Source organism: Erithacus rubecula, assembly GCF_903797595.1.
Source record: "Erithacus rubecula genome assembly, chromosome: 2".
Lineage (NCBI taxonomy): Eukaryota > Metazoa > Chordata > Aves > Passeriformes > Muscicapidae > Erithacus > Erithacus rubecula.
The window spans coordinates 102565554-102581203 of record NC_136685.1 but is presented as its reverse complement, the minus strand read 5'-3'; the positions used below and the strand labels follow the sequence as shown (position 1 = coordinate 102581203).

Below are 15650 nucleotides of genomic sequence, written 5' to 3'. Positions count from 1 at the left end.
CAAGTTTGCTTGGGGTTTTTTGGTTTTTTTTCGTTTTTGTTTTGTTGGGGGTTTTGTTTTTTTTTTTTTTTTTGGTCAGTCTTGGACATCATGATATTTTTCTTTCCTTCCTTCTGGATGGAAAACTTTGCCAGACCCCTATTATTCTATGTTTAAGAGTTACTATAGAAGTGCAATCACAGCTGCACATCTTGCCTCTCAGGGTTATACTAAGGGCTGCACAACAGTACCCCACTTCCCAGCACACCCAAAGACTTTGGGTCTCTGTTATTTAACACAGTATAAATATATCAGTGAGAAAAAAGAACTGATGAGAAATATTTTTCTGATGTGAAATATCACTGTTTGAAATACCAATAATAGGGAAAAAGGAACAAGAATAAGTGACAAAGGTGTGTCTTACCATAAATTCCAGTTGAAATACAGGGAAAGGCCTGCAAAACAAATGAAAGGGAAAAAACATTAGATTTCTGTTTACCATACTTGTTATCAAAACCAAGAGTGTTTTTAAATGCCTCTTTTTCAACACCCAGAAGTTAAATGTTATAGCATTCACTGATAAAGCAATCAAATCACAGGTATTTTCATGTCATTATATGAAATATATTCCATGTGTTTTCCTTCCTGCCACATTAATTAAGCTGCATTCTTTATCACATCTTGAGCTACAAACAACACTTGAACACAGAATCATTCTTAATACTGCCTTTTCAGCTAAAATTTAATGCTATGAACTAAATATGAACATCATAAGCTTCTACAGTAGCAAAAACCCCAAAAGTCACATCATCTGGGTAGAGTTAGACAATGTGTCTTCATCAGTAAAATAAACTTGGCCAGCTTAGACTATGTTATGTCTTTGCCATGCCCTCATTCACTATAATCTCCGTTTTTGATTCAGCTCTTAACCTCAGTTCTTTCAGACATGTGGTTTATGGTGAGACCCAACACAGCTGTACTGCTACATGCCAAAGGTTTGCAAACTGGTGCAGGGGGAGGAACTAGAAGATGCTGGTGAAAAACAAGAAGAGTACATTTTTGGGGCAGTTTGGACACCAAAGAATATACATCATGCAACAAGAAATATTAGACACTGTGCCAGCAAGAAAAATAATTTACATTTCTGCTAGCTGTATGTGTTGACTTGAGATTTGCATTTCTGTGAGCCAGAGTCACTTTTCTATCAGGAAAAAACAAAGCTGTTGTTTCATGAGAGAGGCAATTTTCTTCATGTTCAGCTGATATGTGATATCACCTTTGCCTCCCACCTCTGGACTGACAGCAGACACAGCTCAAAGGTATGAGAGCACCTGGGACCAAAGTCTCAAATATCCACCCTGAGGCTCCCTCCAGATCCCCCAGCAATGAGTCATCATACAAAAGAAATTATTCTTTACTTAATCACACAGGAAAACATTATTCAAAGCTAATGCTTGCTTTATATTTAATCAGGGCATTAATTAGGGAATGGTGATTAAGAAAGGAAAGGTCTAATGGAAAGAATACATCCTCCCCTCCCCTCTGAAAATACTTAACTAAAATAAAGTGGAGGAGAATTATAGTCTCATTCCTTCTCATAGCCACTACAACTTACATCCTGAAAAGTACTTAGCTTTGTAGTTTGTACTCAATAAATCACAAGAATCAGCTCTTTAAAGAAATGAAGAATAGAGCAGAAAAAAAGAAAAAACAACCACCACATGGTTACAGAGCTCAGGCTGAAGTGGCAACAGATACTTCAGCAATCAGAGAGAAGAACAAAGGACAATTTTGTCCAGTTTAGAAAAAAGACCTTAAAATTCACCACTGTTGCAGTTTCCACATGTTAAGAGAGAATTGCTTCAAACAAGTGTTTTGTTTTCCATTCTTTGCAGAATTTGAGTAACAGCACGGGACTCAGATACTCATTTGCCTCAGAAAACAAGTAACAGAGCATTCATGGTTCCTTCTCTTACTGGCCCCTGTCTTGGAGATCACTGCCCCATCTGGTTTTAAAGATGGCCCATTAGCAGAGAATACCTCCCATGGAGATAAGGATCACTGCCCCACCTGGCTTCAACAGGTTGTGATAGAACACACGCTTTTGGTCACATCCTGTATTGCAGCCTAGGACAGCCCCACAACCAGGTAAGGGGAAAACAATCCTGCACCACCTCGAAAACCCCACCAACCCTGTGGCTCCACATGGTGCCCATGGGACACAGCTCCACTAACAACTTCAGAGCCCCACGTGTGTGACAAAGCCACCCACGTGGGGACCTTGGCCTGGAGGAGCAGCAATGACACCAGCTGCCCCCAGGTCACTGCAGATTCATCACAGCTGCAAAGCAAAGGCTGACACTGCCTCTAAGCAAGATCACAGACATTTAAGGTTGTAAAAGATCTCTAAGATCACTGAGCCCAACCAGGAAATGAACCTGCTCAAAGCTGTGACAGGGACCTTGAAGGGATTTACAAGTTGGCTGCTGCACCATGGGAGACAGGCTCAGCACACACTGCCAACATCTGGCATCACAGCTGTGTATTGGGGTGCCAAATTCAAGCTCCTGAGGGCTCCAGGGGAACAAGCTTCTTCTCATCTTTGCTCAGAGAGAGATGATGAGATCTGCATTTTCAGCACTGCATGGCAGCCACTTGTCAAACTTGTTCATCTCCATTCCCAGAATAATGTGCTCTGAAGCCACTCAGCAAGCTCTGGCTGGCAATTTGTGTGTTGTGTGTGTTTCTGAACACTGTAAAAATTATTGTGTAAGCACAATCATTACCTTGCTTTCAGTTTCTGTCATGCAGCTGAAATATATCTGGAATATACAAGACTGTACAAAATCCCATCAAGTTCCTTTGGAAGATGGGTTTGTGCCATAACTCAGATGAGCTCTGCCCTCTCCCTCATTCAGAGATGATCACAGCACATAACCTGCAGATGTAATTTCATAAAATGTGACAGTGCTTTTATTCATTCAAGAAAGAGCCATGCCCAAGAACACATAGCAGCCGTGTTTCCTCCTGGCTCCTTGGGAGGCAATTTAGTCTAGATGCCAGGTTGAAATTACTGGCAGAGCAGTAATGGGGAATTCACAGCATGGACATCAACACACTACAATATCTGGCTTATGGACAAAAGATGTTAAGGTTTTAACCTTTCCTATGCATAATTAATAACAACTTAATTACAAATCTGATTTCAATTAAAAAAAATCCACTTCACAGTAGGTAACATTCATCCCTATTTCCACAATAAAAATGTTTCTCATCTTAATTTGTTGCTGGTAACCACTATTATTTATGAACCTTTAATTTCTTTGCTACCAAAATAGCATGCCTGCTTTATTTGGGGGCTAATAAGTTGCTACCCTGATAGCACTCAAAACAGACACAACTCTGAAGTTAAACATAACCAACAAAAGCAGGAACCTCCTCCCACAACTGTGCTTTTGCAATCATCTAGAGAAAGAGGCCAAATTAAATCAGGTCTGTGAGTACTGTAAGACTGAAATTGATTTAATTCCTGTAGGAGAGGATGTGGGCGCTCAGCCTCTGGTTCTTTTTAATCCAATGTGTTTTTACCAAGGCTACAGCAGCAGTGCTAATTAGGATGAAATGTAATGCAGCTTTATGAGGAACACTTACAACAGTCACCATGCCGAGGCCAAGCTGGACTCCAAGACATTTCAGCCAGAAGGACCTGGGTATTTAAATACTTAAGGGCTTATCTACATCAAGGGGTTCTAGCTCACACTGAGCTGCATTGTATCAAGTGTTATACATGAGATGAATATAATTGCTAAGTCTACATGACCAGATGCCTCCTACTGCAGCCACAGTTTCTAATGGCATACCCAGAGCAAGGACGTTATTCAAATTAAGTGCTCAGCAGTCTGAACTGGTTTCCCAGTGTCATTTCTGCCACAACCAAGCCATATACAAGGGAAACACTTTTCTTCCAGCATATAACACAGCAGAAAAAATAATATCAAACACAAATCCTTCTCTGATTTCTCTGCATCAGATTTGCACTGAATCATTAATTCTCCTGTTTGAAAGCCATTCCTTCATGCACCTTGCATTACTGGTAGTACTGTTCAGCAGCCAAAGTTCCTAAAAAGCTTGTGCGCCTTAGATGCTTTCCAAAACAACATGCTCTATAAAACCACTGAACTTCAAAAAACACATTAAAACTACAAACTTCAGGGACTAATTTACATATTTTGCTACAAGAACTATTCAGAAGGTACCTATACACATATTTAAGATGAGTAGAATCAAACACTCAGAGTCAAGTTTTGCTGCTGTTACTAGATGCAATTTAAAACCCAAATGATTTTATAAACCACTAACTATAATACTATCCCTTGCCTTTTAAAAATCCTGATACTACTATCTGGAAGAGAAATGAATTAAAATCTTATGCTGTTTTCCAGCCTCTCTCCTGAAATTAATTCTCTTTTGGCCATCATTCTGACCCATAATTTAGCAAACAACAGATTTTGGAAGTAAGTATCACTCAAAGAAAATTCTCTTTTCAGAAACAGAGAATTCCAACATAATTCCCTATCCTGGAAAAAAAAAATAAATAAAAAAGAAGGAGAGGAAAAAATAAAGCAACAATTGAATATGACAATATTTAAGCTCAGTTTTCACTATAAAAAATACTAGCATGTTTGTCATGTCCTTAAAGATTAAATTAAGTAATTATAACCTCAAAAATAATCAATGTCTTGACAGTAGCATGTCACACACAAGCCTTTAGGCATCTGAACAATCTCCCTCATTGTCACACTGGAAGGTTCTCCTCATCAGTCACACACTGGGCACCCAAGTGCCAAAAGAGTTGGAGGGAATTTTTTGGTAGAAACACAAACATTCAGCTATTTCACAAGCCTGTAAGTTTACATATCAGCCATGAGGAGGTTCTCAAAGGATGCTGACAGCTTCCAAAGCAACTACAGCTGAAGAGAGACTCATCAGACCCAAGGTGAAATATCCCCTCTGTATTGGGGTTTAAGACTCTTCCAAAGAGCAACAGATTTAGAAAATTCTGCACAACAATAATCAAATTTAAAATAAAAATGCAACAGCTGTGTGGCAAAACTGTGTGGTGAACTTGTCACAACTGATGGAAGGAATTCTGTTCAGCTAAAACAATTGCAACAAGTGCATAGAGGAATCCAACACAACTCAGAAAACAAACATCTGTCAGGATTTTAGGGGACCTGCACAAGTTTCCCTTCCACGCTGGTCACACTGCTTTAGCTAAGTATTTACCACAGAGGTTGAGTTCTTCTTGAAGTTTGTTTCTTTACACAAGGGAGCAGTTACTGAGGAGGTTGAAATGGCAAAAAAAGCATCTTTAAAATGTCCTGTTAGGGGAGGATCATCCTTTGACCTGTGTGCAACGTGGCAATATTATCATTGTTAAATTACGTCTCTCAGATTACACAATGAATGACTTTATTTATTTTTTTTTATTTACTGAAATCATGAAAAACTTCAACCAAATGACATTCATTCAACATTGAGGGTGGTGAAAAAACATCAAGGAATGACTACTAAGAATTACAAATTCTTTTTAACATCTGTGTATTCTAACTTTACATGAATTTAGGATAGACTTTAGAAGACACTGAAACCAGATGCTACAATGACCTACACAAGACAGTAGAGCATTATAATAAGGAATTAAATTAAGATGGCTCACTACTTGACAAATCTCACCAAATTTTTATTTTATTTTTTTCAAATCTAGAATCTTTCTGTAATTGAAAATAATAGCTCAATTAACTGCCTGGATAAAGGTCTGGAATGAAATTGGGTCCAGTAATTTGATTTCTCCACCTACAAACTCAGTTTTGGGGTGAGGTTTGCCTGGTTTTTTCCATAAACTATTTGAATATTTGTACTTAAAGTGAAAAACATGGGGGAGCTACAAATTAACAGTTTGGCACACATTTTAAAAATCATCATGCATTTATATTTAGAAATACTGAGATATGAAACCTAACTGCTCAAAGCAGGGCCACCTGAATGTGGTCACCCAGGGCCACGCCCAGTAGGGGTTGGAATATCTCCAAAGATTGAGACCCTAAAACGTCTGCAAGAGCCTCTTCTGCTGTTTGGCCAACCAGAGTCAGTCAGTCAATTCTTGTGATTAAACACTTGCAGTCTCTGTTGTCTGAAGACTCCCCAGGGTGCTTTGTTCCCCACCATCTGAGTCACTAATGAAGATCTGTAATAGCACTGGCCCCACACTCAGCCCCTGGGGTACAGGACTGGTGACCAGTTCCACTTGTGCCACTGACCACCAGCCTGTAAATCCCAGAAGCTCAGCTAGTTTTAGCCTCACCTTCTGCACAGTAAAAAAAAAAAAAAAAAAAAAAAAAAAAAAAAGACAAATACAATAATTTGGCTTATAAAACAGTATTTGCCTAGGATGTTTAGAAGCCATTGCAGTTGAAATACCAATTAAAGCAGCAAAAATGCAGATGATAAGAAACGAATAAAATATCAAATGCAAATTTAGAACAGATTTATTTCTTTTTTTCTTTCTATACCATCCTGTGCCAAAGCAGGCTTGAAATGAATGACAAACTGATTTTGAATCACATCTGTGATGTGCTTTCAGCCCCAGTAGAGAACAGCTATGAGTTTCCTTCATGCTGAAGAGCAAGAAATTAAAAATCTTTCTTCCTTTTTCAAGAACAGAAAAGAACATTCAACTATGTGGCCTGTATTGCATCAGCCTCATGGTGCTACAGAGCAGTTTCTGCGTTTGCCTCTAGAGTCCCTGAACTCTCAGTGTCTAATTACTTTGAGAAGAGCTTGAAGATGCAAATTCCTTCATAAGAAAAAAGCAGATACACACCTTATTATTATTTTTAAATGAAGGTTATGGACTATTTTCCAACGACTAATAGTATTGTTTAATCATATTACCTTAAAAGAACCTATTGTATTGAGGGATTCCATTTCTTCAGCCTGACAGGGCACCTGCACAGCAGGTTTTGGCCATGTCCTCCCCACTGGTGTATTTCTACTCACAGGATCCTGTGCTATCCACAGACCTCGTCTGATGTGTGTATTGCTAAGAGGAAAGCTGGGGTCCAGTTTCATCTCTGCTTTCCCATTACCAGGCTGGACTTCTGGCCTGAGATTTTCTCTACAGTTAATAAAGAGGGTAATTCAGCTGTTTCAGGTCAAATGAATGGGCTCTTGTGGTGAACTGTTGACCACAGAGAGAAGCTGGACACCCAAGCCAAATTTAGGTGAAACAAATCCTTCCCTCAGAACAGGAAATCATATGTACTCACCAGAAAGATTCAGGAACTCTCTCTTCTGAGTCCTCACCACAAAAATATTATTCTCTTGATTCAATATAAAATTACTTTTAATGAAAAATGTTGAGCCAGACTTCTCCAGCTTCACGAGACAAGCAGGGACTTCCAAGGCCAGCAAATGCACTCTGATTCTCCACAGAATCAACTAGGAATTACACAGAGCCCTCAGTATTGTGCACTGGTTTTATATCCAGGAGCACAGCTGTGAGAACCAGATCTGCCAGACTCAGTGCAGATTCCCATCCCAGGGAATGCCAGTGCTGAGCCATACGTGGTGCTCAGAAGACACAGGCATTGCAAGCCTGGCCCAGACCCACCCAGGTTGGTGGGACAGAACACACCTAATATGCAGCATCAGCATTTCCAGCATCCAGGTCATTACTTATTAGCAACTTCTTAATGAGCTTAATTTTAGTGTCTAGATCATTCAAACTGATATTGTGCCACATGTACACATCAAAATTAGCTTTATATTTGTAATAATTTCAAATGAAAATAAAAAGGAATAAGAAACCACAAGACTTTACATTGATATAAAAGCTTCAGCAAGGAGATATTCAGCAGCAGAGGTATTTACTGAGCACAGTAAAAATTATTTCTTCCTTAACACTAGGTCAGCCTGTTCCTACTGCTTCATCTAAACCAACATACTCAAGGAAATACTGCTGCACCTTTACTGTGGCTGGATTGAGATCTGAGCCAACCTTGCAAGAAAAAGTTATTAAATGACATTAACATAGCAGTGAGATCATACTCTGACAAACAAGAATAATGAGGTAAATTAAGGGCAGATGGATATTGAGGCTTTTCTCTAAATGTCCTTAATTTTGAAGGTTTTAGATATACTGTCTTCTGAACCTCAGTGCAATTATACTTTTTTACTATTTGTGATATTTATAGATTCCATTTATACAAAGTAATGAATAATTTTAATGCAGGTCTAATGGCTCCAACTGCCATTGACACAGATTGTAAAATGAAAAAGGCAGAATACCTTGCTGAGCAAGATGCTGTTCTATATCATTCCTGCCACCCTGACCACTGCAATACAGTGGGTTAATGCCATATTTGGATTCCAATCTCGTCAACACCTCACAGATCCTCCCAGGTGAAGAGGAGCAGGGTTATGCAATTGATCTCCCCTAACCTGCAACATCTGTGTCACTCTGGTCCAGGGTGAGCGGCTGCAGTGCGTGTTTCTTTTTGAGAGAGGTAAGAGATGCCTTGAAGAGGTACTCGATGATGAAAGGTAGGAGACAGGCATAGACCTTGGAAAATGTCAAGGGAGATCACAGTCAAAACTGCCTTCTTCATCCAGAATAAATAACAGCAGTTGTGGATTATGTGGCTGTAATTCTGCGGAGGAGGTCTGGTAACATAAATCACGGCAAAGACAACTTGAGGCTCTTTATAAAGATCAAGGAGGTTATTCATGTTTTTAGCTGATATTCTACTGTTCCCAGGCACAATCCCTGCAGGTATTTCTGTGGCTATCCTGAACCCCCCCTCAGTGCAGTGTTTTTACCCTCACTATTTATTACCTGCTGTCATCCCACGGGTCATTTTTTCGTTTCCATCCTTCTGCACGCTCCTCCCCGATCGCGGATTGCTGCCATCCACCCCATTCCAAATTCCCTGCTTCCATTATCACTTCCCTTGCAGCTGGGGCACATCTGCTCTCAGATCCACTTCACAATTTTTCCTAAGGCTCTGCCTTGCTCTCAGCATTGCTGGAATGCCTGTGCAAGGAAAGCAGCAGCTACAGGAATCTCGCCACCATCTGTGCTTGATTCAGAGCCATTGCAGGCAGCAAGAAATCCTCAGCTTCAACTGCAACCCAAACCCTATTACCATTGTTTTTTCTCTTTCAAACTGCTGTTGAATGACACAAATGAACAAGTTAAACTGCACCAGTACTACCAAAAACAGGTCACCAGCTCTGGATACCTCATTTTTGGCACACTGGGTTTGGTTCAGAGAACAACACTCTCACTGCCTGAAAGTCCTGGAAAAATCAGTGGCAAAGTGTTCAACAGGGGAACTCAGAAAATGAGGAGTCCTGAAGAGAGGCCAATCCAGGTTTGCAGGTTCTGACACGTTTCCTCATTCTGAGTAACCCCAACACTGTTTCTTACCAAGTTGAATGAATGCATAGCACTTTCCTTGGCATTGCTAAATGTGTCAAGATTTGTCTCAATAAAACTTCAATGCCAATGAAAGAAAGGCCGTCACACATATGGGAAAAGTAGAAAAAATCTGAAAAAATATGTCTATTTTCTCTAAATTCCTTCAGCTTTCATTCTCTTACAGACATTTATTCCTCCTCTCGAGAGGTGTTGCTGCAAAAATACAAGGTTAACAATTTTAAATGGAGCTGTGACTTTAATTTTCTATGTCCTTCTGTTTAATATAATGATCCAGACAGGTTTTTTATTGAATTCAAGTAACATAAGGACTTGTCAAGTCCTTCCTGGTTTCAAATGTTCTGTATGGAAATAACTGGTATGTATATTTTTAAAATGGCAAAACCAGCAGAAGTGAACAACAGGCATAAAGATTTCTCTCTCTTTTTAAATATGTATTTCCCAAATGAAGAAAACTGCACAGAGCAATCAAAATGAAACACAAAAATATAGTGATCACTTTGATTTCACTTTCTTTTCTGGTTGAGATAACCCCAAATGCCTTTATCATTGAAAAAAAAACAAAACAAAACAAAACAAAAACCCAACATGTTGAAATCTGTGCTGTTGCTTTCCTTTTTGTTTAAGGAAAGACAGACATTGAAAAGTCTAAACCAGAGACACATTATTATTCAAGAAGCATTATAAGGAATAACCACTTGCATTACTAATATTTATCATTCATGCAAACTATTTAGCATGAGAGACAAAAGCACGTCAAATGTCCATTTCAAAGACACCAGCTCTGGAAAACAAACAGCACAGAGAAAAGGGGAAAAGCCAACCAACAACAACAAAAAAAAAAAAAAAAAAAAAAAAAAAAAAACAAACAAAAAAACAAAACAAAACAAAAAATCCCATAGCAGGGAGGAAAATGAAGGAAATTAAGAACTTAAGTACCTGAGGATGTTGAAGGTTTAGCATGGTTAGATGGTTTTTTTACAGTTTCTTGTTTTCAAATACCTTGAAGAGAATTAAGAATTAACTGAAAGGTTCCATACCATGTGCCATGGTAAAGATTGTATAAAAGCAAAGGGGGAAATGTTGGTATTAAATTAAATTAATGAGTATAAAAGCCCCAGTTCTTTTTTTCTGTCTTTTCTCTGAGCATTTCCATTGATTTCAGTGAGTGTTCTTCACAGGTAGTGACTCCACAATGTGGCTCTAATCACTTCTTTTCAGACTGATTTGAAGGCATTAACATGCATAAATTTCTATTTTGCTCAAGGGATTTGTATGGCCAACACTACTTGTTATTCTTCCAGTCTGTCCCTCTAGTTCTGCTTTTCAGGTCTACTCCAACAGAACACTTGTGTCTTAAAATAACACTAAAATACAGTTATGAAATTCATAACTAAACAGTACTTTAAACCATATTGTTTAATCTATGACTTTTCCTCTGACAAGTGTGGAAACGTGTGCAATATGACAGAAGGTTTGCTATAGTAATTGCATGTTGTGATTGAATGAGAGAGTAACAGAAATAACTGTCTTGCTGAAATTGCTGCAGAAGGTAAGTTGCTCCTGCACAGTTTTAACTCAGGCACCATCTGTTTCCACAGTCCTTTAAATGTTTCTTCAACTAGTTAAGGGATTTGATTGTTGCTCCTATAGGCATTGCCACCTTTTCTCTGACCTTTTGCACACTGTACTTTGGAAAGTGTGTCTCTCCATCCCTTTCTGTCCTTGCTCTACTCACTGGGACTCATTCATCCCCTGCCCACATGTGACAGACCTCCCACTCATGTTTTCTAAATTCTTCCCACATTAGCTAGCAAAGAGGAGATTACATATGGCAAAATGTGTAGGTCCCTTTGTGTATCCAGTAGATGGAGACACAGTGTTTATTTCCCTAAACGTTGACATTATTAAACATCACTTCAAGAATCAAGTAATATTCAGAAATTATTATTATAATCAAGAATTACCTAGTTGCGAAAAAAGAAATATAGCTGAATAATAATCACATTGTAGAGTTGAATTACAATGCTAAATCATTTGCAATATAGCACTGAGTAACACTACATTAAACTTAACAGATTATCAAGACTAATTCTATATTAAAAAAACAAACAGCTGAAGTTATAATGAAAATAAACAACAAAATCTCTTCATCTAAAGCATTGTCCCCCTTACACATCAGAAAAGCTCTACAAGGAAATAACCAATGCAAAAAAACTTATTGTAACACAGCACACAATGACATTTTTACAACCACCTCATAGGTACAGCAACCAAGGTTCCTTCAACTCAAACCTCCAGGTGAAAAAAAAATATTAGGGGATATCACATGAAATCAATGTGTTGCAAATTAAAAATGAATAAAAGGAGATTCTTCTTCACATAAAACAGTAGATGCCATAGAAATGAGAAAAGCTTATGGAAAGTGAAGATCAATAATATCAATTCACCTAAGAAAAAAGCCAAATGAGCAAATTAAAGCATGAAGATGAAAGCTGTGGATCAAGAAGTCCCTATGTGATGTAAAACCAGGGCCAGGGAAGTTTTCTGTCAACTGCCATTAAATGCTCACCCCATCCCTACACTCCCCACTGAGCACCAGCTTTTGGCCAAAGCAAAGGCAGGGCACTAAGGCACACATTTGGTCTGACCCAGCACTCCTCAGTAAACTTTCTGCATAATTATCAAGAATATTATGAACAAACTGGCAAACTATGCAGTTTTGGGTTTTTTTTTTTTTTGTAAGCTAAAATCTGTGAAAACAAAGAATTGCATCAGAATAGCAATTCCAAAAATAGCTAATGACCACAAGCCTCCTCTGCCCTGACCAAGACAGGGTTTTGGAGAGCAAGTCTTCCACCCCATTCTTCTGCAGATGTCCTTTTGAGCAAAGGACATCTCTGTGTGCAAAGATGTGAAGCAAGCAGGGGAGTTTATTTCATGATGTGCTCTTGCTTCTCTGTGGCATGAACAAGAAATGTTATCACACTAGCCAGTGCTAATCATAAAGGTGCCACAGACCCTCCTTAGCCCTGCTGGATTTGCTGCAGCCACCAGGCAGCACTCTCACTCCCTTGAGAAGCCTCACTCTGCCTCTCCTCTCCTTTGTTTCTTCCCAATGTGCTGCTGTAGGAGGCTTTAGGAAATGCACAATGAACAGCTCTCTGAACCCAAAACATAAAACATTACATTGCCTTACCTATATGACAAAAGATGTTTTATGCTCACCTTTCGTATTGAATACAACAAAGTTAATAATATTTAAAATATTTGACAAATCTCTACTTCTGCTGTATTTTTTTTTTTAGTAACTCACTGTTCCATCTGAGAGCAGCATTCTCATTATAGAGCCCCCTAAGAAACATACCATCCCCAGCAACATCTTAAGAGTTGAACATTTGATTTGCCTTTCCAGACAGAACTGTTTTCAAGAAGTCATCCAAAATCACTTTCAGAAAATTTCTCCCCAAGCAGTTACAACTAATTAAGAGTCCATGCATGGGTTAGTCATTTACATGATTCCATTGTGGATTCTGCAATTTTTATCTAAAGTCTTTGAAGTTTATATATAATGTCAGTCATTCTGAGCCATCAGCAAATTACAATCCTCTTTACTGCGCTGCTGGAAACACTGTTAAATATATGGAGCAAACCTGGTTCTGACACCACTCCCCTTAATACTGCTGTTAACCTCTTCCATTGAGAGAACAGCTTTTTTACTCTTTGTACTCATTTCCCATTTGCTAATTGATTTTTAATCCATAACTTCCAAAGGTTATCGATTTCTCCATCCCATCAATCTTGTTTGCTCTATTATTCGGTCAATGAACAACGCTGCTTTATCTTCTCAGAAATACCCAGCAAGGAGGGAGACTGCCACTGCAGCACAAGCCTTCATGGCTTAGCTGGGACCAGAAAAAAAGGAGGAGACTCTCTCTGGAGTGCCCAGACAAGACTTTCATCCTTAGCTCAGTTAAGGGGGCGCACACTGCCCAGGACAGATGGGTAGAGCTGGGCAAAACCAGCAATTCTAAGTACAAGTCAAAGCAAACAGAAAGCAGGGAGGCCAATCCATGTGAGTTTTCAGGCAAATCCTGAGCTGTTCTAATAATAAACCAGGGAGATAGCTGGAACATTACATGTTACTGGGCAGTGCACCCTGACCTTTCTCAGTCCGTGCAATGTCAGCCCTTGCCTTCACTGGCACAGGGAGCACTGTGACAGCAACTCTGGCTTCAGCCCACCCCAGCCAGCTGTGGCCACAGGACAAAAAACACTGGAAAAGGCTTTGGTTTTTCTTCTGGATTATATTTTACAGATGTTGTGACAGTAAGCACTCCTCCAAACTAGTGGCACATTGACTAATGATAAATCAAAATGCTGTGGTTTCAGCTGTAAATGGAATATATTAAGGATGATTTGGCTGATGACCAATATAGTACTACAAGTGTAGCACAAAACTGTCTCATTTCTCTCCTTCAAACCTAGTGTCTAAAAAACTTGACAAATTGTAAGTTGGTGTTCCACTTTGTCAAATCCTAACATTCAGTGGGCTCCTGGTCCTTAAAGCCATTTTAAATATACCAGCAATAAAAAAATCCCAAAAGCTATGACTGATTTGGTCTCTTCAGTTGCTGGGATCAGTCCAGACAACCCACAAATTCCTTATGAACTAAAAAGCAGAAAATTAAAATACACAGATTAAGCTAAACCAACTTTAATACACTTCAGGATTTTGGCTACCACTTCACCTATCATTAACATGGACATGAATGTTTTACCACATTAGAACCAGTATGGCCATAAGTCTAGCATTATGGTATGGAATAAAAAGTGGCAAATCCCATAATGTGACTCAGAGAAAATGAGATGTATGTGATCTGGCAAAAACTGTAGTCCTTTCTCCTCAAGCCCTGAGAGTTTCCAGGACATGGCTATGCCATCACTCAGGATACTAAAGGACACCTCTAATGCATTTGCATTGACAGAAAAGCCTTGTCTGAGAACTGGAAGGAGAAGATGATGGAGGATAGAAGGAGAAAGGCAATGAGGATGCAAGTTTTACTCTAAGAGCACCTCTAAGATCAAAGATTTGGCTGTAACTGCAGACACTGTAAATCATAAATTTATCAGTATCAGGATTTTAATGCAGAACCTCCAAGGACACAGAAGCAGCAAACCTACTTCATAAAATACTAATGCTTCCTTCTCACAAAACAACTTTCCTCACTACATGCAGCTGTGTGGATAAATAGGAGCAGGAGGGAGAAAATCTTAAATGTGAGGGTGGTGATACCCCAGGCAAAGGCTGACAGAGCAGCTGTGGATGCCCCATCCCTGGAAGTGTCCAAGACAGGGCTCAGAACAACCTGGGATGATGTAAGGTGTCCTTGCCCACAGCAGGGGCTTGGAACAAGATGATTTTTGAGGTTTCTTCCAACCCAAACCATTCCACAGTTCTATGATTTTCCTGATTGTTTTAATTCTCAAGAAGTGAATTAAATCAAAGAAGCAATGGCTCAAATCAGTAGTTTCATTATGTTTCCTTATTATCATGAATTTAATATCTTCAAAAGAGACAGATTATGTACAGTTAGCAGACAGCTGTATACAAAAGTGATTTTTTTCCCCTCAATATTTTCTCTTATTTCCAAATGCACTTTAACAATGGAATAATTCAAGTTATATGCAATATCAACCTTTTTCTACTGCATAATAATTCACTTCATAAAGGACTGGAAGGTCCATTCTTTTGTATTTCATGTCAAAAAATTACATTTACTTATGCTGTTCCTAGTTATTAGATACAAAAAGAAACCAGCAAAAAATAAAAAAAAAAATTAAAAATAAATTTTACTCCACAAAAAAAACCAAAACCACCCAACAAAAAACCACCAAACAAACAAAAAACAACAAAACAAACAAACAAACAAAAAGCTGTTAGGTAATACTCTTTGCCACAACCTACATTCTGTTTATCACAATGAAATCCACACTGTCTTAACCCTGAGCCTAGGCTATTAATTATTATGAGAAACAGCATAAATTGATCAAACTTTGCCATCAGAAATTAGAATAAGGCAACTGTTTGTCTTAAAAAAAAACCCAAAACAACAAAAAGCTCTTATTGTACTAGTCAGGAAGGGAAAGTATCCATGTGATAGAGACTGGC

General features: G+C 38.8%; 1 protein-coding gene across 1 annotated transcript in view; it reads right to left on the bottom strand.

Moving 5' to 3' along the window:
- LOC306798749 (protein-ADP-ribose hydrolase-like) overlaps positions 1 to 15650 on the bottom strand; it is a gene marked incomplete at its 5' end in the record, with an annotated part of 184902 nt that overhangs the window by 36493 nt on the left and 132759 nt on the right. The window contains one exon of the mRNA XM_079298953.1: positions 404 to 434. Within this exon, the coding sequence (XP_079155079.1) occupies positions 404 to 434 (31 nt within the window). The remainder of the gene's footprint in view (positions 1 to 403; positions 435 to 15650) is intronic.